At 46.3% G+C, this 24,401-nt stretch overlaps 2 protein-coding genes across 5 annotated transcripts in view; one reads left to right on the forward strand and one right to left on the reverse strand.

The window, feature by feature from the left end:
* LOC116979270 (nuclear pore glycoprotein p62-like) overlaps positions 1-936 on the reverse strand; it is a 47,236-nt gene extending 46,300 nt beyond the window's left edge. The window contains exon 1 of one of the 3 annotated variants that reach the window (XM_033030878.1): positions 820-936. The gene's annotated coding sequence lies outside the window, so the exon portion shown is untranslated. Of the gene's footprint in view, positions 1-796 lie in introns of all 3 variants that reach the window. The other 2 variants (XM_033030879.1, XM_033030881.1) reach the window with 2 other exon arrangements.
* Positions 937-1,238: 302 nt separating this feature from the next.
* On the forward strand, positions 1,239-24,015 carry dnaaf6 (dynein axonemal assembly factor 6). Of its 2 annotated transcripts, none has more exons than XM_033030891.1 (7): positions 1,239-1,372; positions 4,260-4,377; positions 6,379-6,445; positions 15,197-15,305; positions 16,776-16,872; positions 17,972-18,057; positions 22,978-24,015. In XM_033030891.1, the coding sequence occupies exons 2-7, from the start codon at positions 4,288-4,290 to the stop codon at positions 23,105-23,107; spliced, it is 579 nt and encodes a 192-aa protein (XP_032886782.1). In that variant the 5' UTR covers positions 1,239-1,372; positions 4,260-4,287; the 3' UTR covers positions 23,108-24,015. The 2 variants fall into 2 exon arrangements, with proteins under 2 accessions (XP_032886782.1, XP_032886783.1); XM_033030892.1 differs by having other exon boundaries at positions 15,200-15,305.
* Positions 24,016-24,401: the final 386 nt, after the last annotated feature.

The following is a 24,401-nucleotide window of genomic DNA, read 5'->3' on the forward strand; positions in this document are numbered from 1 at the left end:
GTGTGTGTACCCCACTGTCCCCCACACCATGTGTGTCCCCACTCTATGTCCCCCACACCGTGTGTCCCCACTGTCCCCCACACCGTGTGTGTCCCCACTGTCCCCCACACCGTGTGTGTACCCACTGTCCCCCACACCGTGTGTGTCCCCACTGTGTCCCCCACACCGTGTGTGTACCCACTGTCCCCCACACCGTGTGTGTACCCACTGTCCCCCACACCGTGTGTGTACCCCACTGTCCCCCACACCGTGTGTGTCCCCACTGTGTCCCCCACACCGTGTGTCCCCACTGTCCCCCACACCGTGTGTGTCCCCACTGTCCCCCACACCGTGTGTGTACCCACTGTCCCCCACACCGTGTGTGTCCCCACTGTGTCCCCCACACCGTGTGTGTACCCACTGTCCCCCACACCGTGTGTGTACCCACTGTCCCCCACACCGTGTGTGTACCCACTGTCCCCCACACCGTGTGTGTACCCACTGTCCCCCACACCGTGTGTGTCCCCCAGTCCCCCACACCGTGTGTGTACCCCACTGTCCCCCACACCGTGTGTGTACCCCACTGTCCCCCACACCGTGTGTGTACCCCACTGTCCCCCACACCGTGTGTGTACCCACTGTGTCCCCCACACCGTGTGTGTCCCCACTGTCCCCCACACCGTGTGTGTACCCCAGTCCCCCACACCGTGTGTGTACCCACTGTCCCCCACACCGTGTGTGTACCCACTGTCCCCCACACCGTGTGTGTACCCCACTCTGTGTCCCCCACACCGTGTGTGTACCCCACTCACTGTACCCGCCACCGTCGCTGCCGCTCACCAGTCTCCGAACCGTCGCTCCTTCATCCGGGTGTCTGCGTCAGAGCACGGCGCCAAAACCCGCCATGCTGCGCGCGCAGCGCCGGAGCCTGGCCGCGCTCATTTACATGCGGGGAGGGGCGGGGCGATGCGGGGAGGGGGCGGGGCCATGCGGGGAGGGGCGGGGCCATGCGGGGAGGGGGCGGGGCGATGCGGCGCGGGGAGGGGCGGGGCGATGCGGGGAGGGGGCGGGGCCATGCGGGAAGGGGGCGGGGCGATGCGGGCAGGGGGCGGGGCGATGCGGGAAGGGGAGGGGCGGGGCGATGCGGGAAGGGGGCGGGGCGAAGCGGGGAGGGGGCGGGGCGGCGCGGGCGGGGTGACCGTTTGTGCGCGTACACCACTTGTCGCCACTGGGGGGCGCTGCAGGTTTCCCGCCGGTGAACAGCAGGGGGCGGGGCTAGGGCCGAGGCGGGCTGTTATTGGGCGACCCGACTGTCCGTCATCCCGCCCCGCCTGTTTACTGTCGCCATGGAGACCGCGGCCCCGGCAACGCGGGGAACAACGGGACCGGGCGGGTGAGTGAGGGAGGGAGAGAGGGGGTGAGGGAGGGAGAGAGGGGTGAGGGAGGGGGGAGGGAGGGAGGGAGAGGAGGGGCGTGAGGGCAGGGAGGGAGGAAGGGAAGACGAGGGGGAGTGGGGGGTTAGGGGTGAGGGATGGGAGGGACGAGAGGGGGTGAGGGATGGAGAGGAGGGCGGTGAGGGAGGGGTGAGGGAGGGAGATGGGTTGAGGGAGTGAGGGAAGGAGAGAGGGGGTGAGGGAGGGAGTGAGGGAGACGGAGGGTGAGGGAGGGAGGGAGGGACGGAGGGAGGGAGAGGAGATGGTGGGGAGAGAGATAGGGGGGAGGGTGAGTCGGGGGTGTGTGTGAGGGAGAAGGGAGAGGGCCAGAGTGTGGGGGTGGGGGAGTGTGAGGGGAGGGGGAAGTTGTGGAGCAAAGAGCTCCATCTATGATCTTTGGTGTGGAGTGGGGTGGGGTGAGGGCCAGGGTGAGAGAGAGAGAGAGTGAGTGAGGAGAGGGACAGGAGAGGGAGTGGAGGGAGGGAAGGTGAAGTATGACGGGGAAAGGGGGGATGTGAGGGGAGGTGGGAGAAATGAGCGGAAAGAGTATTCTCATTAAACTCCATCTGTGATCTGTGTGACTGGTTTCTATACTGCTGTATCCTTTGACAGCCTTCATCAGCACAGATCCCTGCGGTATACAACTGATCACAGGCCCCAGCCAGAATGCCACCCTTCCACCACAACCCTCTGTATTAAATGGGAGACCCATTCTAAAACTAAATGACCAAAGCATCTTAATCCTGTGGATTAGATTACCATGAGGGGCTTTATCAAAGGCCTTACTAAAGTTCATGCACACAACATCCACTGCCCGATCCTCATCGATCAGCTTTGCCACCTCCTAAAATTCATTTGTAGGACATAACCTGCGCCTGATAAAGCCATGCATCATCACATGCGAGTAAATGTTAACATAGAGATAATTTGGTTAAGGCAATATATTATGTAACATTATGACACAGTGGGACCTCTCAGGAATCAAAACGGTCGCCTCTGTGTGGAGCCACAGGAGATGGGCAAGGTCCTCAATGAGTATTTCTCCTCTGTATTTACCGAGGATAAAGACAGTAGGACGGAGTAACTTGGGGCAGTCAATGGAAATGTCTTGAGAGCAGTCAGTGTTACCGTCGATGAAGTACTGAAGGTATGTCGTGTATGAAGATAGACAAATCTCCAAGGTCTGATCAGATATATCCGAGGACACTGCAGTAAACTAGCGAGGAAATTGCGAGTTGAAATTTACAAGTCTTCCTTAAATACAGGAGAGGTGGCAAATGCAGGGAAAATGCTGGGAATTATAGGCCAGTGAGCTTAACATCTGTAGTTGGTAAGTTACTGGAGAGTATTTTGAGGGATAGGAAATGCAGGCATTTGGATGGGCAAGGTCTGATTAGGGATAGTCAGCACGGTTTTGTACGTGGAAGGTCGTGTCTCTCAAATCTGATTGATTTTTTTGAAGACGTGATCAAAAAGGTCGATGAGGGCAGAGCTGTAGATGTTGTGAACATAGATTTCAGTAAGGCGTTCGACAAGGTTCCGCATGATAGGCTGCTCTGGAAGGTTAGATCGTATGGGATCCAAGGAGAGATAGCTGAATAGATAGCACATTGGCTCCATGGAAGGAAGCAGAGGGTGAAGGAGGAAGGTTGTTTCTCAGACTGGAGTCCTGTGACTAATGGTGTGCCTCAGGGTTCAGTTACTGTTTGCATCTACATCAATGATTTGGGTGAGAACGTACAGGGCAAGATTAGCAAATTTGCTGATGGTACAAAAGTTAGTGGTTTTGCAGATAGTGAAGATGGTTGTGAATGATTGCAGCAGGATCTGGATCGATTGGCCAGGTGTGCGGGGGAATGGTTGATGGAATTTAATTCAGAGAAGTGTGAGGTGTTGCATTTTGGGACGTCGAACAAGGGCAGGACCTACACAGTAAATGGTAGGTCTCTGGGTATTGTAGAGCTGATGGATCTAGGAGTACAGGTGCATGGTTCCTTGAAGGTCGAGTCACAGGTAGATAAGGTGGTTAAAAAGGCTTTTGGCCTTCATCATTCAAGCTTGAAAGGGCTCAGAAAAGATTTACGAGGATGTTGCCAGGACTAGAGGGTGTGAGCTACAGGGAGAGGTTGAGTAGGCTGGGTCTCTATTCCGTGGAGCGCAGGAAGATAAGGGGGGATCTTATGGAGGTGTATCAAATCATGAGAGAAATAGATCGGGTAGATGCACAGAGTCTCTTGCCCAGACTAGGGGAATTGAGGACCAGAGGGCATATAGTTTCAAGGTGAGGGGGAAAAGATTTAATAGGAATCCGAGGGGTAACTTTTTCACGCATAGAGTGGTGGGTGTAAGGAACAAACTGCCAGAGGAGGTAGTTGAGGCTGGGACTATCCCAACGTTTATGAAACAGTTAGATAGGTGCATGGATAGGACAGGTTTGGAGGGATATGGACCAAGCGCAGGCAAGTGGGACTAGTGTAGCTGGGACATGTTGGCCGGTGTGAGCAAGTTGGGCCGAAGTGGCTTGTTTCCACACTGTATCACTCTATGACTATGATGCTGAGAGGATTTCCCCTCTAATGGAGGGATCTGGATCGGGGCTCTAGTTTCAGAATAAGGGGTCACATTTAGAAATGAAGAGGAATCTCTTCCTCAGAGGGTTGTAAATGTTTTGAATAATCTACAATAAAAAGTTATGAAGGCTAAATTTGACTGGAATGTTAGGCTTTTTATCAATAGGCAGAAAGATGAAGGTGAAAGCACAACGACCATGCATGGTGGAGCAGAGCTGAGTGCTACAGGGCCTACCACTGCTCCTATTATGTTCTCATGTATTTATGCACTAAACAGGGATATTAAAGATTAACAAGATAACAGAATGGATTTCACCTTTTCTGTTAACCAACTGCAAGCTTTGTCAAACCTACTTACGCACCCAGAACAAGAGGAAGGGGAGCTGGAAGAACGGGTACGTTTCAGAGTTGTACCAGAAACTGAGGTTAATAGACAGAATACCTTTTAGACTCTGGACTTTGTTTTCACTCTTCAAAGGACTCGTGATCTTAAGAAAAATGTAATAGGAACCTGAGAGGCAACTTTTTTCACATAGAGGGCGAAGGGTATATGGAACAAGCTGCCAGATGAAGTAATTAAGGCAGGTAAAATAATATTTAAAAGTCATTTGACCAGGTTCATGGATGGGAAAGGTTTAGATTGATATCCAGAATCAGGGGCCACAGTTTAAGAATAAGGGGTAAGCCATTTAGAACGGAGATGAGGAAAACACTTTTTCACGCAGAGAGTGGTGAGTCTGTGGAATTCTCTGCGTCAGAGGGCGGTGGAAGCCGGTTCTCTGGATACTTTTAAGAGAGAGCTAGATAGGACTCTTAAAGATAGCGGAGTCTGGGGATATGGGGAGAAGGCAGGAACGGGGTGCTGATTGGGGATGATCAGCCATGATCACATTGAATGGCGGTGCTGGCTCAAAGAGCCGAATGGCCTACTCCTGCACCTATTGTCTATTGAAAAAGTTTCCCCTGAGTCTCCTCTTAATGAAAGTATTAAAAAGAATCATTAGGGATAATAGTTATGATCACTTGGAAAGGCAGAGGCTGATTAAGGGAGTCAGCATGGTTTTGTGCATGGGAAATCCTGCTTCACAAATCTGATGAAGATAAGTTGGCAGACATTGTGTGCATGGCATTCAGCAAGATTTTGACAAATGTCTGCACAGTAGGCTGGTGATGAACGTTTGGGCATGTAGGATCAAAGGTATTCTGACAAATTGGATCCAAAATTAGTTTAGTGGTAGGAGGCAGAGGATAGTGGTGGAAGGGTATTTATCTAACTGGAAATCTGTACCTAGTGATGTACCGCACAGATCAGTGCTGGAGATTTGTTTTAGTTTGCCATATATATATATATATATTAATATGGGGATGAGAATATCTGCTGTCGGCTTAGCATGGTTTTGTGATGACAGAAAGATCTGTAGAGTTGTAGATTGATTGTCTTGGGATACAAAGGGACAGAGTTTAGCTGGAAGATGGGGTGAGGTGATGGTAGATGGAAGTTAATCCATGTAGGAGACAAAGCAATTTGATTAATCTAATACTGGCTGTACAAATGCAGGGAGCTTAGAAGCATTGATGTACAGAGGGATCTTGTGGTGCAAGTTCACAGCTTGCTAAAAATCATGGCACTGATGGATAAAGTAGTGAAGAAGGCATCCAGCTTTCTTGATTTACTAGGTAGAGGTATTGAGCAGCCAATTAAACTACAGCCCACACTTCTTTGTGATGAGGGAGGAAACTGGAGCACCTGGAGGAAACGCAAGTGGTCACAGGGAGAACATGCAAATTCCATACAGACAGCGCTAGAGGTAATGATCGAACAACTCGGACTCTCGTGTTGTGAGGTAGCAGCTCTACCGCCTGCGTCACTGTGTTGGTTTATGGTGAGAGGAGAAATATTTACGGAGATCTGAGGGCAAAGCTTTGAGTTAGCACCTTGAGTTAGCACCTTCAAGGGAGCAGGTAAATTTATCACTGTCAAGTCTGAACATGCAGAAGCATAGGTTATGTCACCACCTTCTACTGAAGTGGGAGCATCAGCTTTTTCAGGGGAGTGATGCTGGTTCGCTGTTCCAGGATTAGGAGTATAAAGCTCCCCACATCTGACAATTCAGTGTTCAAAAGGGAACTGCAGATGCTGGAATAGTGTTGGCTCTGTGGTGGCTCTGTGGTGATTCAGTGTTGGCTCTGTGGTGATTTTGCTTGCTCGCTGAACTGTGAAATTGAGCGACAATGGGTATCTATTGGAAATATAATCTCTACAGTTTCCAATGAACAATAAAATAATAACTATGATATGCAATTTAATTTTTTCATTCCATGTTGAAAGATCTCAGCATTGAGCCAGTTGTTGATGGGATGTAATGACTTCTGTCTATTGTGTTTCTGGCTTGCAGCCTGATGGAGGAGCCATTGCTCTGCAGCCCGGCCATATTGGACCTCCAAAACGATCGAACCACACAGGTAAAGTGTCCAAGTGCAGCATGGAGCAGAGGAGCTGGCCCTTAGTTTAGGCTTACAATGTCAGTGCTCAACACAACATGTAGTAATCATGCATTGTCTTTCCGCTGACTTGTTAGCACGCAACAAAAGCTTTTCACTGTGGCTCGGTACACGTGACAATAAACTAAACTGAGCTAAACTGAACTGAGAACCTTTTTCCCATGGACTAGAGGGCACAGCTTGAGAGGGGCAAAATGTAAAGATGTGCGGGGCAATTCTTTTTACACAGAGTGTGGTGAGTGCTTGGAATGCGCTGCCTGGGGTGGTGCTGGAGGCAAATATGATTGTGGCATTTAAGAGACTTTTGAATGGGCACATGGAGATGCAGGGACATGCAGTTAAGAGTTAGTCTTGTCATTATGTTTGCAACTGACATTGTGGGTGGAAGGTTTAAGAAAGAACTGCAGATGCTGGAAAAATCGAAGGTAGACAAAAATGCTGGAGAAACTCAGCGGGTGAGGCAGCATCTATGAAGCGAAGGTATAGGTGATGTTTCTGGTCGAGACCCTTCTTCAGACTGATGTGCGGTTGGGGGTGGGCGGGAAGAAGAAAGGAAGAGGCGGAGACAGTGGGCTGTGGGAGAGCTGGGAAGGGGAGGGGAAGGAGGGAGAAAGCAGGGACTACCTGAAATTGGAGAAGTCAATGTTCATACCGCTGGGGTGTAAACTACCCAAGCAAAATATGAGGTGCTGCACCTCCGATTTACAGTGGGACTCACTCTGGCCATGGCCACAGGACAGAAAGGTCGGATTCGGAATGGGAGGGGGAGTTGAAGTGCTGAGCCACCGGAAGATCAGGTTGGTTAATGCGAATGTGTTGGACGAAGCAATCGCCAAGCCTGCACTTGGTCTCACTGATGTAGAGCAGTTGACACCCAGAACAGCGGATGCAATAGATGAGGTTGGAGGAGGTGCAGGTGAACCTCTGCCGCACCTGGAACGACTGCTTGGGTCCTTGAATGGAGTCGAGGGGAAGGTAAAGCGACAAGTGTAGCATTTCCTGCGGTTACAAGGGAAAGTACCCTTGTACCCTTGGTGGTTTGGGTGAGAAGGGACAAATTGACCTGGGAGTTACGGAGGGAGCGGTCTCTGCGGAAAGCCGAAAGGGGAGGAGGTGGGAAGATGTGGCCAGTGGTGGGATCCCGTTGGAGATGGCAAAAATGTCGGAGGATTATCTGTTGTATATGACGGCTGCTAGGGTGGAAGGTGAGGGCAAGGGGGACTCTGCCCTTGTTACGAGTGGGGGGGTGGGGATTGAGAGCAGAGCTACGCGGTATAGAAGAGACCCTGGTGAGAGCCTCATCTATAGTAGAGGAATTGGGAGTAGGGGTGGGAAGAAGTGTAGTCTAGATAGCCATGGGAGTCAGTGGGTTTGTGTAGGGTCTGTTCCTGGGCTGTGCTGTACTGTTCTATACCCAATGTCCTACAATGCCAAAATAAACAAATAAACAAATCTCATCTGCCTGCACATGATTCATAGCTGCAGCTTCTCTCACACCCACCCCATGGATCAGTTGGAGTGGGGGTTGGATATAATGAGGAGCTTACAGGAGGCAGGAAGGGTTATAGACAGTAGTTTCAGGAAGACAACACTAAACGTTCAGCCAGATAGTTGGGTGACCATCAGGCGATGCTGACAGGCAATGCAGAAGTCTCCGTTGTTATCTCACTCTCAATCAGTGTAATCAAGGTCAGTATGAACATGGTGGGCTGAAGGGCTGTTTCTGTGCTGGATGGTTCTATGAGAATTAGTTTTGTTGTGGTATTTCAGTGACTGCTGTCTGATATTAATTGTAAATACGTACACTGCTCCAAGAACTTCAATTTTAATAGAGGAAGACTAATTATTAGGAAAGTCTTGGCTACTAGGCGAGGTTTGTTTTCCCTGTAGCAGAGGAAGCTAAAGAGTTAACTGATAGGGATATACAACATTAAGCAAGGCACAGGTAGAGATGTACAAATGGTTTTCCACCAGTGAGGGCATTCAAGACAAGAGGTCATAGGTTTCAGGTGACAAGTATAGATGGGATGTGAGTGGACATTTTTTCACACTGAGCAAGGTTGTAGACTGGATTGCATTGCCTAAAGAGATGGTGGAGGCAGAGGCTTTCAATACTTTGAATAAGTATCTAGACAGGTACTTGAATTACCAAGGCATAGAAGATATGTTAACACAAGTGAATGGGATTAGTCCAGGTAGGTACCATGGATGGCATGGATGTGATGGCCAAATCACATCCATATTGCCAGCTATGCAATACGACTCTACAACTCCCCGACTGTGTGCATGTCTACCATCTATTCTGACAACTTCCTACCTGCTGCAGTCTTCCACATACTAGTTGAGATTGTATCTACATCCTTCATCTTAGAACATGTCCTCCACTGCTTTTTGGTGCCTAACATTCTTGCTATCCACTGCTGCATTTTCTTGTTCATCATTATTTTTGTCCTCCTCACTCTCCTCGTGCCAACGAATGGTGCCATGCCTGGAGAGACCCTTGTGCCAGCAAGTGTTGGTCTTCGCCTCAGTCTATTCTTAGATGCTTTAACCATTGGCTTGCCTGCTGTGTTGGATGGAGGCCTTGTCTGTCTTATTTTGTTGACCAGTATCACCACCCTTCCTGATCGTTTCCTCAACCTTTTCACTGCCGACACCATCCTAAAACAATTCATCACATAACAGACAGGTTAATATTAACAATAGAATACAGCATCTACCAGCCACATCTAGATGATAAAGGACGTTTGCTGTTGTGAAAGACATTGCTCTTGCATTTATTTAGAAGGAGTAAGAAACTTTGGAATGTGGATAATTTGCTCTTACACTATTTTAAGCCAGATGGTTGCAAATATGGTTCTATTTGTCATATGGTGGCTGATTGTGGTGTACACTCAACAGAGGAAGTATAGAGGCCTGTGACCCATACAATTTGTCATTTTTACTTCAGAAGAACATACTAACTTAAAAATATTTCATTTGATGAACCATATCTGATTAATTTTAGTTCGTAATGAATAGTACTGCTAAAATCAAGTGAATTACTAACAGGATCAGAGGCACTAAACAAGTACCTATTTCACAAGTACATTTTTCGCTTGGGCAGCTTACAACCCAGTGGTATAAAAATTGATTTCTCTAACATCAAGTAACCCCTGAATTTCCTCTCTCTCCATTCCTTCCCCACCCATCATACCAGCTGCAAAGTCGTCTTGATGAGTCTCGTTGTCTGTACTCGTTCTCACCCAACAAACAGCTAACAATGGCCTGTTTCCTTTATCATCGTTACTTTTTTGCATATCTTTCATTCATTTGTTCTCTCTCTACATCACAGTCTATATCTCTTGTTTCCCTTTCCCCGGATTCTCAGTCTAAAGAAGGGGCTCGACCCTAGAGATGTAATGCTGAGACGCTGGTCAGGCCGCATTGGGAGTACTGTGAGCAAATTTGGGCATCATATCTGAGCATGGATGTGCTGGCTCTGGAGAGGGTCCAGAGGAGGTTTACCAGAATGATTCCAGGAATTAGTGGGTTAGCATATGATAAGTGTTGACAGCACTGGGCATCTACTCGCTGGAGTTCAGAAAGTTGAGGGGGGCACCTCATTGAAACTTACAGAATAATGAAAGGCATAGATAGAGTGGATATGGAAAGGATGTTTCCACTGGCGGGAGAGTCTAGGACCCGAGGTCATAGCCTCAGAATTAAAGGGTGCCCTTTTAAAAGGGAGGTGAGAGGAGGAACTTCTTTAGTCAGAGTGTAGTTAATCTGTGGAACTCATTGCCACAGAGGGCTGTGGAGGCCAAGTCAGTGGATATTTCTAAGGCAGAGATAGACAAGTTCTTGATTAGAACAGGTGTCAAGGGTGAGAGAGTTAGATGTAGCTCTTAGGGCTAACGGAATCAAAGGATATGGGGATAAAGCAGGAATGGGGTACTGATTTTCGATGATCAGCCATGATCATATTGAATGGCAGTGCTGGCTCAAAAGGCCAAATGGCCTACACCTGCACCTATTTTCTATGTTTCTTTGTTATGGGGAGAAGGCAGGAAAATGGGATTAGGTGGCAGAGATCAGCCATGATTGAATGGCAAAGTAGACGATGGGCCGAATGGCCTAATTCTACTCCTATAACTTGTGAATTTATGACCCAAATCGTCACCTATTCCTTTTCTCCAGTTGCTATCTGGCTCGCTGAGTTACTGCAGTTTTTTGTGTCTATCTTCGGTTTAACCCAGCAGCTGCAGTTCCTTCCTCCAGATAGAAGTTGGGACGTTCTCTTACAGTTGTACAATAGACAATAGACAACAGGTGCAGGAGTAGGCCATTCGGCCCTTCAAGCCAGCACCTCCATTCAATGTGATCATGGCTGATCATCCCCAATCAGTAACCCATTCCTGCCTTCTTCCCATATCCCCTATCTTCAAGAGCCCCATCTAGCTCTCTCTTGAAAGTATCCAGAGAACCTGCCTCCACCACCCTCTGAGGCCAGAGAATTCCACAGACTCACAAGTCTCTGTGTGAAAAAGTGTTTCCTCATCTCTGTTCTAAATGGCTTACTCCTTATTCTTAAATGGCCCCTGGTTCTGGACTCCCCCAACATCAGGAACATGTTTCTTACCTCTGGAGTGTCCAAACCCTCAATAACCTTATATGTTTCAATAAGATCCCTTCTCATCCTTCTAAATCCCAGAGTATACAAGCCCAGCCGCTCCATTTTCTCAGCATATGACAGTCCCGCCATCCCGGGAATTAACCTTGTGAACCTACACTGCACTTCCTCGATAGCAAGAATGTCCTTCCTCAAATCTGGAGACCAAAACTGCACACAATATTCCAGGTGTGGTCCCACTAGGGCTCGGTCCAACTGCAGAAGGACCTCTTTGCTCCTATACTCAACTCCTCTTGTTATGAAGGCCAACATGCCATTCGCTTTCTTCACTGCCTGCTGTACCTGCATGCTTACCTTTATTGACTGATGTACAAGGACCCCCAGATCCCGTTGTACTTCCCCTTTTCCCAACCTGACACCATTTAGATAATAATTTTCCTTCCTGTTTTCGCTAACAAAATTGGATAACCTCACATTTATCCACATTGTACTACATCTGCCACGCATCTGGCCACTCACCCAACCTGTCCAAGTCACCCTGCATTCTCATAGCATCCTCCTCACAGTTCACACTGCCACCCAGCTTTAACTCATCTGCAAATTTGCTAATGTTACTTGTAATCCCTTCATCTAAATCATTAATATATATTGTAAATAGCTGCGGTCCCAGCACCGAGCCTTGCGGGACCCCACTAGTCACTGCCTGCCATTCTGAAAGAGACCCGTTAATCCCGACTCTTTGTTTCCTGTCTGCCAACCAATTTTCTATCCGTCAGTACTCTACCCGCAATACCATGTGCCCTAATTCTGCCCACTAATCTCCTATGTGGGACCTTATCAAATGCTTTCTGAAAGTCCAGGTACACTACATCCACTGGCTCTCCCTTGTCCATTTTCCTAGTTGATTCCTCAGAAAATTCCAGAAGATTAGTTAAGCATGATTTCCCTTTCGTAAATCCATGCTGACTCGTACTGATCCTGTTACTGCTATCCAAATGTGCCGTTATTTCATCTTTTATGATTGACTCCAGCACCTTCCCCACCACCGATGTCAGGCTAACTGGTCTATAATTCCCTGTTTTCTCTCTCCCGCCTTTCTTAAAAAGTGAGATAACATTAGCTACCCTTCAATCCACAGGAACTGATCCTGAATCTATAGAACATTGGAAAATGATCACCAATGCGTCCACGATTTCTAGAGCCACTTCCTTAAGTACCCTGGGATGTAGACCATCAGGCCCTGGAGATTTATCAGCCTTCAGTCCCATCAATGTGAATATAGCATGTGGACAGTTACATACAACATGTGGACAGTTACATAGATACAGCATGTGGACAGTTACATACAACATGTGGACAGTTACATAGATACAGCATGTGGACAGTTACATACAACATGTGGACAGTTACATAGATACAGCATGTGGACAGTTACATACAACATGTGGACAGCTACATAGATACAGCATGTGGACAGTTACATACAACATGTGGACAGTTACATAGATACAGCATGTGGACAGTTACATACAACATGTGAACAGCTACATACAACATGTGGACAGTTACATACAGCATGTGGACAGCTACATAGATACAGCATGTGGACAGTTACATACAACATGTGGACAGTTACAGAGAGATACAGCATGTGGACAGTTACATACAACATGTGGACAGTTACATACAACATGTGGACAGTTACAGAGAGATACAGCATGTAGACAGCTACATAGATACAGCATGTGGACAGGGCCTTTGGGGTACATTAATCACACATTCTCATCACCTCCCTCAGACTCTACTACTAGACATTACAGGCCATTTAGAATGGCTAGTTGTCTTACCAACACTTTAGGGTGTGCTGTCTTTTGACAACTGAAGCTGTGATGTCACTGTACAACCCTGATTGAAGTATATGAGAGGCATGGGTAGGATAGACAGTCAGAGGAATCGACTGTGGGCCGAAGGGCCTATTGTGGTGCTGTACTGATCTATGCATTCCGTGTCCATGTCAATAGATCACAGTCAGCATCAAAAATGCCTGCTTTGGTTTTACTAATTAACCCTTACCAAGCATTCATTGGGAACAAAATATAATCCACTTGCAAATGACAAAACAAAGATGCTTGAGAAGCAAGATGTTCCAATGACATTTGAATAAACAAGCATTAGTTCCCAGTACCGTGCCAGTTAAGAGCAGGACATTTCTATCTCAGTGATTTCTGGAAAAGCTAACAAAATAATGAACTTTGGACTCAGTGGGTCTTCAGAGTTTAGTAGTCATTATCTTAGCCCGTCTCTAAACCCTATCCAAACTATAAATGTATTTCCATGTTACTGGGATTGAAACATAATCCCAGTCCAATGCTGCTGCAATTGGTCACTGACGATCTGATTGCTACTTTCTCATTCACCCTCGCACGAACCCACTCTGTGACAGATACCTTGGACATTCACCCCAAACTATTAACCACCTCCCAATGCCCAAGTATGACACTGAGGCAGTTCTCTATTACATTTGCCCACTGAATTGCATTCATCCATTATTTTAAGGAGGTTTTTACCTTCCAAGGAGTGGTATCAATCTACGATACTGATAAACAGGTTCAGAAATGTTCTTTGCAAAAATGAACTAAAATCTCGGACATTAATGAGGAACTTGGTGTGACATCAGAGCAGTTACTGTGACATCACAGAGACTACTGCTCCTATGTTGCCCTGACAAACTATCCCAACTATTTCTTATGTTCAATATCAAATAGAGTTGACTGTCACCTGTAAATATTTCTCAAATGTACACATTAGATATTACAATGTACAAGTTATGAACAAATGTGTACACGTGGTTATGTAGGATTTATTACCTGTTGTCCATTGGCCAAGCCAGGCTCATTCATTCACCTGACCAGCGAAACAGAGACACGGTTCACTGTGTTAACCATGGAATTTAAATTCACTTATGAATAATTTGAGTTATGACTGACAGTAAAACTATTGGATAATCATAAACAACTCTTCTTGTTTACTAATCTCCTTCCAGCTCTTGTTAATCACTTATGATATGTACCTTTGTGACTGACTTCTAAATGGGTTCTGAAATGGCCGAACAAGTGGTCAGTTGGACAGTATTTAATATGGGCGATAAATGATTCACAGACCCTGAAAAGTGAATGTAAAAATATCACTGCAGAATCACTGAGACGTTTTTGTTAGTAGGAGACACACTAACTGTTCTACTAATGGTCACATTTCACATCTACCTTAGCAGACATAGGGACACAGTTATAGGACAAGGGGCAAGTCATTTAAAACTGAGAGCCTGCCCTGGAATTCTCTGCTCACAGGGGTCCCCTCTCTCCCCCCTCTCTCCCCCCTCTCTCTCCCCCTCTCTCTCCCCTCTCTCTCCCCCTCTCTCTCCCCCTCTCTCTCCCCCTCTCTCTCCCCCTCTCTCTCCCCCTCTCTCTCCCCCTCTCTCTCCCCCTCTCTCTCCCCCTCTCTCCCCCCTCTCTCCCCCTCTCTCTCCCCCTCTCTCTCCCCCTCTCTCTCCCCCTCTCTCTCCCCCTCCCTCTCCCCCTCCCTCCCCCCCTCCCTCTCTCCCTCCCTCTCCCCCTCCCTCTCCCCCTCCCTCTCCCCCTCCCTCTCCCCCTCCCTCTCCCCCTCCCTCTCCCCCTCCCTCTCCCCTGTGACCAGTGATGGGTAACTGGGTCAGTCTGCCCCCTGATCCCATCTCCTCTCCACAAGTCTGTGATGGAGAAGGACCATTTGAAATATTTAAGGTGCTGATAGATCAAGGAATTGAGGGTTGTGGGGAACTAGCAGAGAAGACCAGTTGTAAGCAGCATGGATTAGCCATGATCACATTGAATGGTGGGGCAGGATTGAGGGGCCGAGTGGCCAACTTCTGTTCCTGGAGCATCGGTTCTCCATTCTCCAAATGCATTACTGTAAGGTGTAGTGCAGTAAACAGCACCAGGATAATGTGAGCATCCATGTGATTACATGGAGTCTGGTGAACTTGTAATCTCAGTTTCCTCAGAACACATTTAAAATGTGATGAGAAAAATAAAATTCTACATTTCTGCACCATTTGTGTTCAGCAGATTGCAGCATTGTTGAGCCCACAGATGTTAAAACAATCTGGGTTGAGGATGATGTGCCTGAGGGGTCAGAGTATGAAGACATTTGGGATACAAGACAACAGCCTGAGTGAGTGACAAAGACCTTTAGACCTTGTGATATGGAGGGCATACAATACATTGCAATCAATGTTCTGTCAATATTAGTGCTAATATTCCTGTGACTTTCTGCTATTGTTTGCATTCCCTATTTGAAATGGATCAGTTTAATGGAGCAAACCGTTTTTTCATATTTCCTCACTCTCCCTTCAGGAATCTGGAAGGAGAATAAAGTATAGGAAACATTATCGAGGAGATAGAAGTGTTCAATGGGCTGAATGGCCTCTCTAATACCCTCTTAATACATCTCAATCATATCCCCAATTAGCCTCCTCTGGCATGATGATCAGCACTGGGCTTGTGGGCCGAAGGGCCTGTTCCTGTGCCATACTCTTCTATGTTCTATACTCCAGGGAGAACAAATCTACCTCATAAGGTCATGTGATAGGAATAGAATTAGGCCATTCAGCCCATCTAGTCTACTCCGCCATTCAATCATAGCTGATCTCCCTCCTAACCCCATCCTCGCCTTCTCTGACGGCCTCCACAGTCTTCTGTGGTAAAGAATTCCACAGATTCACCACCCTCTGACTAAAGAAATTCCACCTCATCTCCTTCCTAAAAGAACATCCTTTAATTCTTAGGCTGTGACCTCTAGTCCTAGACTCTCCCACTAGTGGAAACATCTTCACATCCACCCTATCCAAGCCTTTCACTAATCTGTATGTTTCAATTAGGTCCATCCTCATTCTTCTAAACTCCAGTGAGTACACTGCCCAGTGCCGTCAAACGCTCATCATATGTTAACCCACTCATTCCTGGGATCATTCTTGTAAACCTGCTCTGGACCCTCTCCAGAGCCAGCACATCCTTCCTCAAATATGGTGCCCAAAATTGCTGACAATATTCCAAATGCGGCCTTACCAGTGCGTTATAGAGCCTCGGCATTACATCCCTGTTTTTGTACACAAGCCCTCGTGAAATAAATGCTACCTCTCATCTCTCCTCATAACCGCACCCCCGGCAACATCCTGAGGAATGTCCTCTACTCCCTCCCCTCTCCAGTACAACCTTGATGGCCAAGATGACACACAATACTCCAGCTGAGATCTTCCCAGGCTTGAATAAACCTGGAGCATAACCTCCCTCCTTCTGTATTCAGCACCCACTAATGAAGGCCAGTATTCCATCAGCCTTCCTAGCCATGTCATAATAATAATATAATAATATATCTTTTATTGTCATTGCACGTCAGAGCAACGAGATTTAGTGTGCAGCTCCACTGATGTACAAGAAAGGTAAATAAATACAATACATAAATAAACAAGCTGAATTGATTGACGTGACCATCTGAGGGAGACTGTCCAAAGGGGGTGGGTGGGGGGGGGCACTCATTAGGGCCGGTTCAGAGCCGCTGTAGCTCTTGGGATGAAAGAGCTATAGTTTATAGAGCCAAATACTCATCGATGTTTGTGTGAGCCACTGGTTCTGTTGCCTCTAGGTATGAAGTTCTGTTCAAACAGAGAGTTGGCACAGAGGATGTGTTTCTAGGCATGAGCAGAAAGGATGGATCGACAGCCTGTTGTGAAGACATGGTGGTGAGTGACTATAATCTGTACGCTTGGGGCATTCAGAGAGTTGTACTGCAGAGACACAGAGCCTCCGACGCACCACGTCCTTGCCAACGTTGTGGCCGTCCTTAATGCCTTCGTTAGGCCCATATCCTTCTATGCTTTGTCTATTAAAATTTCTGTCTGAATGTCTCTTAAACATGATGATTGTATCTGAATCCACAGCTCGTCTGAAAGCTAGGTATCGACCAGTCTCTGCTTGAAACCACCCCCCCCCCCCAGATCCACTTTAAGATTGCTCCCTTTCACCTTAAACCTGTGTTCTCTGTTTTAGACTCCTCCACCATGGAGAATAAAATATTGTAATTCTTTAATTTCCTCCACTCACAGCTTGGGACCATTTGATGCACCTGTAGGAGCTCTGAAACCTCACTGCAAGTGTGACTGAAACAGCCCACGTACATTCAGGGGCAGTGTTGAAGACAGATTATCACATTCTTGTACAATTCAAGTTCAAAAATGTGACAATATGGTTGATTTTGTCCTAAAGAAAGGGTTTAGCTCTTCAATCGTCCAGTTTCCAGCACAATGTAACACAACTCTTCATTGTGCACTTTAATGCAGATGAACACGCACAATCCTGAGAATCTTCTCTCCTCTGGAACATCTTTGGATGAGAATTTTCTTGCTGTGATTTGCGAGCCAAATACTCATCCGTGTAAGATGTGTCTGAGTCAGTGGATTTTATTAGCAGCTCAGTGCCACAGCTTCAGAAACCCAGGGGATCAATCCTGACCTTGGGTGGAATGCTGTCTGCATGGAGTTTGCATGTCCTCCCTGTAGCTCCAGTGGGCTGAAGGACCTGTTTCCTTGTCGTATCTCTAAAACGACGGCTAGTCCACATAGACCCAAGCTGAGTTTTCAATGGGTGTTGTGGCAGGAGGGACAGGTTTACACAAGGAATAACTCTGTGCCTAGAACGTCGAAGAACAAGACAAACAAACTATATATAAACAAACATACAAACAACTCCTTTACCCTTCCATGACAAGACATGGTTGACTGTTGGATTGTTTCAATATTCTGTTGATTACTTGCGGGTGATATATTTCAACCTGTTTTTTAGATAAGAATCAATCTGCCCGGCTGCAAGTCAGCAGACCTGACTCTGGACGTCAAAGAGCGATTTCTGGGCCTTCGCTCATCTGTCTAGTAAGTGGCCGCAGGTCGAGTATCCAGGTATCTTGGGCAGGGAGAGAGACACCCAAGCTCAATGCTGCTCTAAAATTAAAACAGAAAATGCTGGAAATACTCAGCAGGTCAGGCTGCTTTTGTGGTAAGATCGTTAGCAATAGTGGGAATACTGTTCAGCTGCAGGGCGGGAAAGGGATGAAAGGGGTGAGATCGGGTGGACAATGGGGTTAATGAGGGTATTGGCAGAATATAGATCACGCTGAGGAGATTAGTTTAGCATGGCATTGTGTTCAGCTCAAGATATGGTGGGTCAAACAGCCTATTCCTGTACTGTACTTAGTGTCCGGTCAGTGATTTATCTACCTTCATATGTGGTGAGATGTCTAGCACCTCCTTGACCAAGACATCTCCATCAACTGTCCCAATTCTTCTAGTCTTCATGTCTTTCTCTATGGTAAAAACAAAGGAGAAATACTCATTGAAGCCCTCAATCTCCCATGGCTCCACACAGAGATGACTGCTCTAGTTTTACTGAGGGACCCTATTTTCTCTCTAGTTATCCGTTTTCCTTAATGTACATAAAATCTCTCTAGATTCTCCTTAATATTATCTGCCAGTACTACCGACTGCCCCTCTTTGCCTTACTGTCTCATTCAGTATGCTTCTCAGTTCCCAAAACTCCTCCAGGGATACAAGTGATCCTAGCTCCATCTACCTGTCCCATGCCTCCTGACCAGTGCTATAATTTCTCTCATCATCCAAGCTTCCTTACACCCACCTTGAAAAACAACAAGGTAGCTGGACTTGATGGAATTCCAGCCGAGGTCTACAAAATTGGAGGTAACCTGCTCCATTACCATCTGCATCAACTTCTCATCAAGATCTGGATAAATGAAGATGTGCCGAGACTCAGCAATCGTTACCATCGACATAAGGAAAGGCGATCGATCTGATTGCAGAAAATATCGTGGAATTTCCATATTAGCAACAGCAGGCAAAGTCCTCGCTCGCATCATGAACAACCGACTCAAGCCTTTAGCCGAGAAGAACTTTCCAGAGACACAAGCCGGTTTTAGACCATCACGTGGAACAGCCAACATGATCTTCACAATGCGTCAACTACAAGAAAAATGTTGTGAACAACTTCAACCTTTGTACATGGCATTCATTGACCTCACTAAGGCCTTCGACTCGGTATCAAGGGAACTCTAATGGGACATCCTATCCACCTATGGATGTCCTGAAAAGTACATTTGAATCCTGAGACTCTTCCACGATGACATGCTTGCCACAGTCATGGCCAGGAACAGCAACTGTGAGCCGTTTCAAGTCAGATCAGGAGTGAAACAGGGGTGCATGATTGCCCCAACACTGTTCACCATCTTCATTGCGACAACCATCCACATCATCCAGAACAACCTACCCCCAGGAATCAAAACAATCTACGGAACAGATGCCAGACTTTTCAATCTTGCCCATCTCAAGTCCAAAACTAAGACATCTATGAGCTCCCTCATCAAGTTCCAATACATAGACGACAACTGTGTTGCAGCTCTCTCAGAAAATCATCTGCAACAGATCCTGACTGCCTTCAACAATGCATACACAAAACTTGGACTTACCATCAACTCCAAGAAGACTCAGGTTATCTACCAATCGTCACCAACGGAGACAAATCTGAAAGAACCATCAATTCAACTTGGTGAAACAACCCTGGAAAATGTGGATCACTTTCCGTATCTTGGAAGTCACCTCTCCTCCAATGTCGACATTGATGACGAGATCCAACATCGTCTTAAGTGTGCTGGAACAGCTTTTGGACGTCTTCGATCGAGCGTCTTTCATAATCGTGACATCCGAACCGACACCAAAATGTTAGTGTACAAGGCAGTGGTGATTCCAACGCTCCTGTATCCATCAGTAACCTGGACAACATACCAACACCATCTGAAAACACTTGAAAAGTTCCATCAACGATGTCTTCGAAGCAGCTTAAATATCAGCTGGGAAGACATCAGCATGCTAAATGAAGTAAAAACATCTAGCATCGAAGCCTTCGTCATCAAGAACCAACTAAGACGGGTCGGTCATGTTGTTCAGATGGAAGATGAGCATCTATCAAAACAAACCTTCTACTCCCAGCTTAAAGAATGCAAACAGAAAAAGACAACAAAAGAAGAGATTCAAGGACACCTTAAAAGCCAGCATGAAGAAATGTGAGATCGACATGGACAATTGGGAAACCAATGCCAAGGACAGGAAACTCTGGCGAACCATCATTCAAGAAGGAACAGCGATCTTCGAAGCCAAGGGATGTGCAGAATTTGAAGAAAAGAGAAGAAAACAGAAAGAGAGGCAGCAACACGCAAAGCCCGATCTGCCATCTGGAATTACCTGTCCTGAATGTCGAAGAACTTTCAAAGCCAGGATTGGACTCATACGCCACTTGAGAGTCCATAAAAACAACAGAACATAGACCATCATCCTCGACCTCGAGGGGTAGCCACCACGACTCCCACCTGTTTTGTCTTTCATACTAACAGAACTATGCATACCTTGAACTCTCACTATCCACTATTCAAAGTATCCCACTTTCCAAACATTGCTTTGGCTACAAACAGCCGACTACAATCGAGTTAGGCAAGTTCCTACCAAAGTAATGATTTGATTTTGTCCCCCATTACTACTTCTCCAGTGTTATGTTTCTGTGGTCCAATGTCCACTCTTGCCTCTCTTTTACTCTTTATATATCTGTAAAAACTTTTGGTATCCTATTTTATATTATTGGCTCGCCTACCTTCATATTTCCCCACCACCTCTTACTATGACATGTGTAGCAACGGTATCACGGTATTGGGGGTTCAGTATTGATGTGGATAGAGAACTGGCTAGCAAACAGGAAGCAAAGAGTAGGAGTAAACGGGTCCTTTTCAGAATGGCAGGTAGTGACTAATGCGGTACCGCAAGGCTCAGTGCTGGGACCCCAGCTATTTACAATATATATTAATGATTTGGACGAGGGAATTGAATGCAACATCTCCAAATTTGCGGATGACACGAAGCTGGGGGCCAGTGTTAGCTGTGAGGAGGATGCTACGAGGCTGCAAGGTGACTTGGATAGGCTGGGTGAGTGGGCAAATGCATGGCAGATGCAGTATAATGTGGATAAATGTGAGGTTATCCACTTTGGTGGCAAAAACAGGAAAGTAGACTATTATCTAAATGGTGGCCGATTAGGAAAAGGGGAGATGCAACGAGACCTGGGTGTCATGGTACACCAGTCATTGAAAGTAGGAATGCAGGTGCAGCAGGCAGTGAAGAAAGCGAATGGTATGTTAGCATTCATAGCAAAAGGATTTGAGTATACTGTAGGAGCAGGGATGTTCTACTGCAGTTGTACAGGGTATTGGTGAGACCACACCTGGAGTATTGTGTACAGTGTTGGTCTCCAAATCTGAGGAAATACATTCTTGCCATAGAGGGAGTACAGAGAAGGTTCTCCAGACTGATTCCTGGGATGGCAGGACTTTCATATGAAGAAAGACTGGATAGACTCGGCTTGTACTCGCTAGAATTTAGAAGATTGAGGGGGGATCTTATAGAAACTTACAAAATTCTTAAGGGGTTGGACAGGCTAGATGCAGGAAGATTGTTCCCGATGTTGGGGAAGTCCAGGACAAGGGGTCACAGTTTAAGGATAAAGTGGAAATCCTTTAGGACCGAGATGAGAAAAACATTTTTCACACAGTGGTGAATCTCTGGAATTCTCTGCCACAGAAGGTAGTTGAGGCCAGTTCATTGGCTATATTTAAGATGGAGTTAGATGTGGCCCTTGTGGCTAAAGGGATAAGGGGGTATGGAGAAAAGGCAGGTGCAGGATACTGAGTTGGATGATCAGTCATGATCATATTGAATGGCGGTGCAGGCTCGAAGGGCCGAATGGCCTACTCCTGCACCTATTTTCTATGTTTCTATGTATCCTGGAACATTCAGCTGCCAATCCTGTCCCTCCTTCAGCAGGTTTCCATAATGGTTTTAACGTCTCAGTCATACGTACCAATCCATTCCTCCAGTTCATCCACCTTCCCCATCAGGCCTCACAATAAACACTCCTTCCTCTCTCCCCACTGCACTCATGTCTATCCTGTCTACTGAACTTGCTGTCATTGGCTTCCAGCCTCTCACCTACCTCACTCCTGCATTAGAGCCATTCTAGCTTAAACCCTCCAATGTAGGACTAGCAATCCCCGCTGGCCAGGATATTGGTTCCCCTTGAGATCAGGTCCCTCTTGTACTGGAGAATCCCAGTGTAGCTCCATACCCTCACTGCAAGAGAACCTCTGCCATAGAACAAGCGATAGCATTGGTACAAACATCTGAATCCTTTCCCCCTGCACCAACTCCTCAGTCTGTGCCTTGGGTGCACCACTCAGTGCATCCTCCTTCTGTCTGGCAGCATTCCTACACAGACATCTCATACTGGAAGACTAACAGGTTTTAGGCTCTCTCACCAAGTTGATGCCTGCCTTGGGACAGTCTGTAGTTCAGAGTCCTCTGTTGCACAACTGCTCAGGAAGAACCTCAATAAGGATCCATGTACAGTATCCTTTTCTACATCTTTGCAATGCACAGTTCACCAATGATCATCACGTCCTTGTCACAGCTATGTGTTGGGAGTGAGAATTGGACCATGCGTTAAGGATCTGGTGGGAAGAACTGCTCCTACTACAGCCAAAGCAAGGTCTACAACAGATGGACAAACACTTTAAAACTTTAAAACTGAAACCTACTGAGGCCAACTTTACCAATCTGTTTCCATCACTTCATAGATGGCAGCTTTCTGAAACCAAGTAACATGAAACTAATATGTGGATGGTGAGTTTGATCTAATTGAGGTCTCATTAATCCTTGTTATCTTTGTTTTCTTCTGTTTTCCAGCAAGCTGGGTTTACACCTGCCCCATCCTGTGGACAGCAAGAATGGAAAGGCTGAGTTCCACGCTGACACTCACACGCTGCAAGTCACACTGACAATGAAGAGAGACTTTGACTTCATTAATTTTGCTTGAGCAGACAGAAGGAATGGGAGATTTGGTCAGGGGCAGACCAAGATAAATTCAAGCAGGAACAAACATTACTCTGGACTATTGTCCTGTATTTACACTGTGTTCTTAGCACAGGCAATTTTATGTACATATATAGCTCAATCATCCAGAAAAGTGGGATTTCACTAAGTACCACCATGATTCTATACAACAAAGCTAAACCTGCCTCCAGGCCACATCTGCATAATCTCACTCCCACAGCTCTTGACAGCAGCAGCACAGATGGAGGCACTAAAGTATAATATTCTGAGCATTATTGTTGTTTATTATTGTATATTATCTTTGATTTGTTCTGAAAATGGAAGTGAGGAAGATGATCCACAATAATTGTAATCTCATCTTCTTTATAATATTTGGTGCATGTTAAACCATAAAGCCCTTTCTGTAACTCTGACTATGCCCGGCAGATAAGCTGATACAAGACAGGAAATCGAGCACAGATCACTGACTCCCCGTCAAATACGCACCATGGACATCTCTCATCTGGCCATTCTTTGGTGATGTGTAGTTGATAGAGCACACTACAGGTTGCCCTCTTTATTCCCGCCTTGTGCCAGGGTAATATCCTGTTGACATATTGTGTTCTTCCTTTCTACTGGATAAATACCTCAAAGTTCCCCATGTGCACTGGCAGCCGTTCAACTCAGGTCATTAATATTCTACCCCAGTACCTATCCATTTTAGTGCTTGCTCCTCTATAGTTTCTGAAACTTGCTGTGGAAACAAACCTTCTGCAGAATTTGTACTGTTTATTTCTTTCAATCTGAAACGGTTTAGATCTGTTATTTTAATATATTTTTCCTATTAATCTTTCTGGTGTAAACTGAGGAAAAGTGGGAATTAAATGTGTCTGAGGTTCCCTTGTGGCTCAATCCGATTTCAGTTATTCTTTCGTTGTTGATACATCATAGAATACTATTTTGATAATATTGTACTTTGTCCTGTATTTTCAATAAAGTTAAACTACTGTATGGGTATAAAATCTAAAGTGATGAATGAAGCCAGCCAGCCCAAGATAACAATTAAACCAAGCTGGCATTAAAATGAAGGTCAGATAGACAGACGGACCTGTTCATCATTCCTGTTTCACCACGGTGTCCCAGTGCAATACTGCCGTCCTCCAGCAGATGGTGGCAGTCCCTATTCACTTTCCATTTGTATTTCTCTGAGCAAACTTGGATGCTCATAACTGCTGACATCTCCATCAAAGACTAACAGCGATTCCACTTTGTTCTTAATCGTTTTAGCTCATCCTACA

The sequence above is a fragment of the Amblyraja radiata genome, chromosome 12 (assembly GCF_010909765.2).
Source record: "Amblyraja radiata isolate CabotCenter1 chromosome 12, sAmbRad1.1.pri, whole genome shotgun sequence".
NCBI lineage: Eukaryota > Metazoa > Chordata > Chondrichthyes > Rajiformes > Rajidae > Amblyraja > Amblyraja radiata.

Bases quoted from the DNA above. Each gene is read 5' to 3' on its own strand.
- dnaaf6 (XM_033030891.1), top strand. From the start codon at position 4,288: ATGGATTTCACCTTTTCTGTTAACCAACTGCAAGCTTTGTCAAACCTA. The intron at 6,446-15,196 runs GTAAAGTGTCCA...ATTTGTGTTCAG, and splicing joins AAAACGATCGAACCACACAG to CAGATTGCAGCATTGTTGAG. The intron at 18,058-22,977 runs GTAAGTGGCCGC...TCTGTTTTCCAG, and splicing joins GGCCTTCGCTCATCTGTCTA to CAAGCTGGGTTTACACCTGC.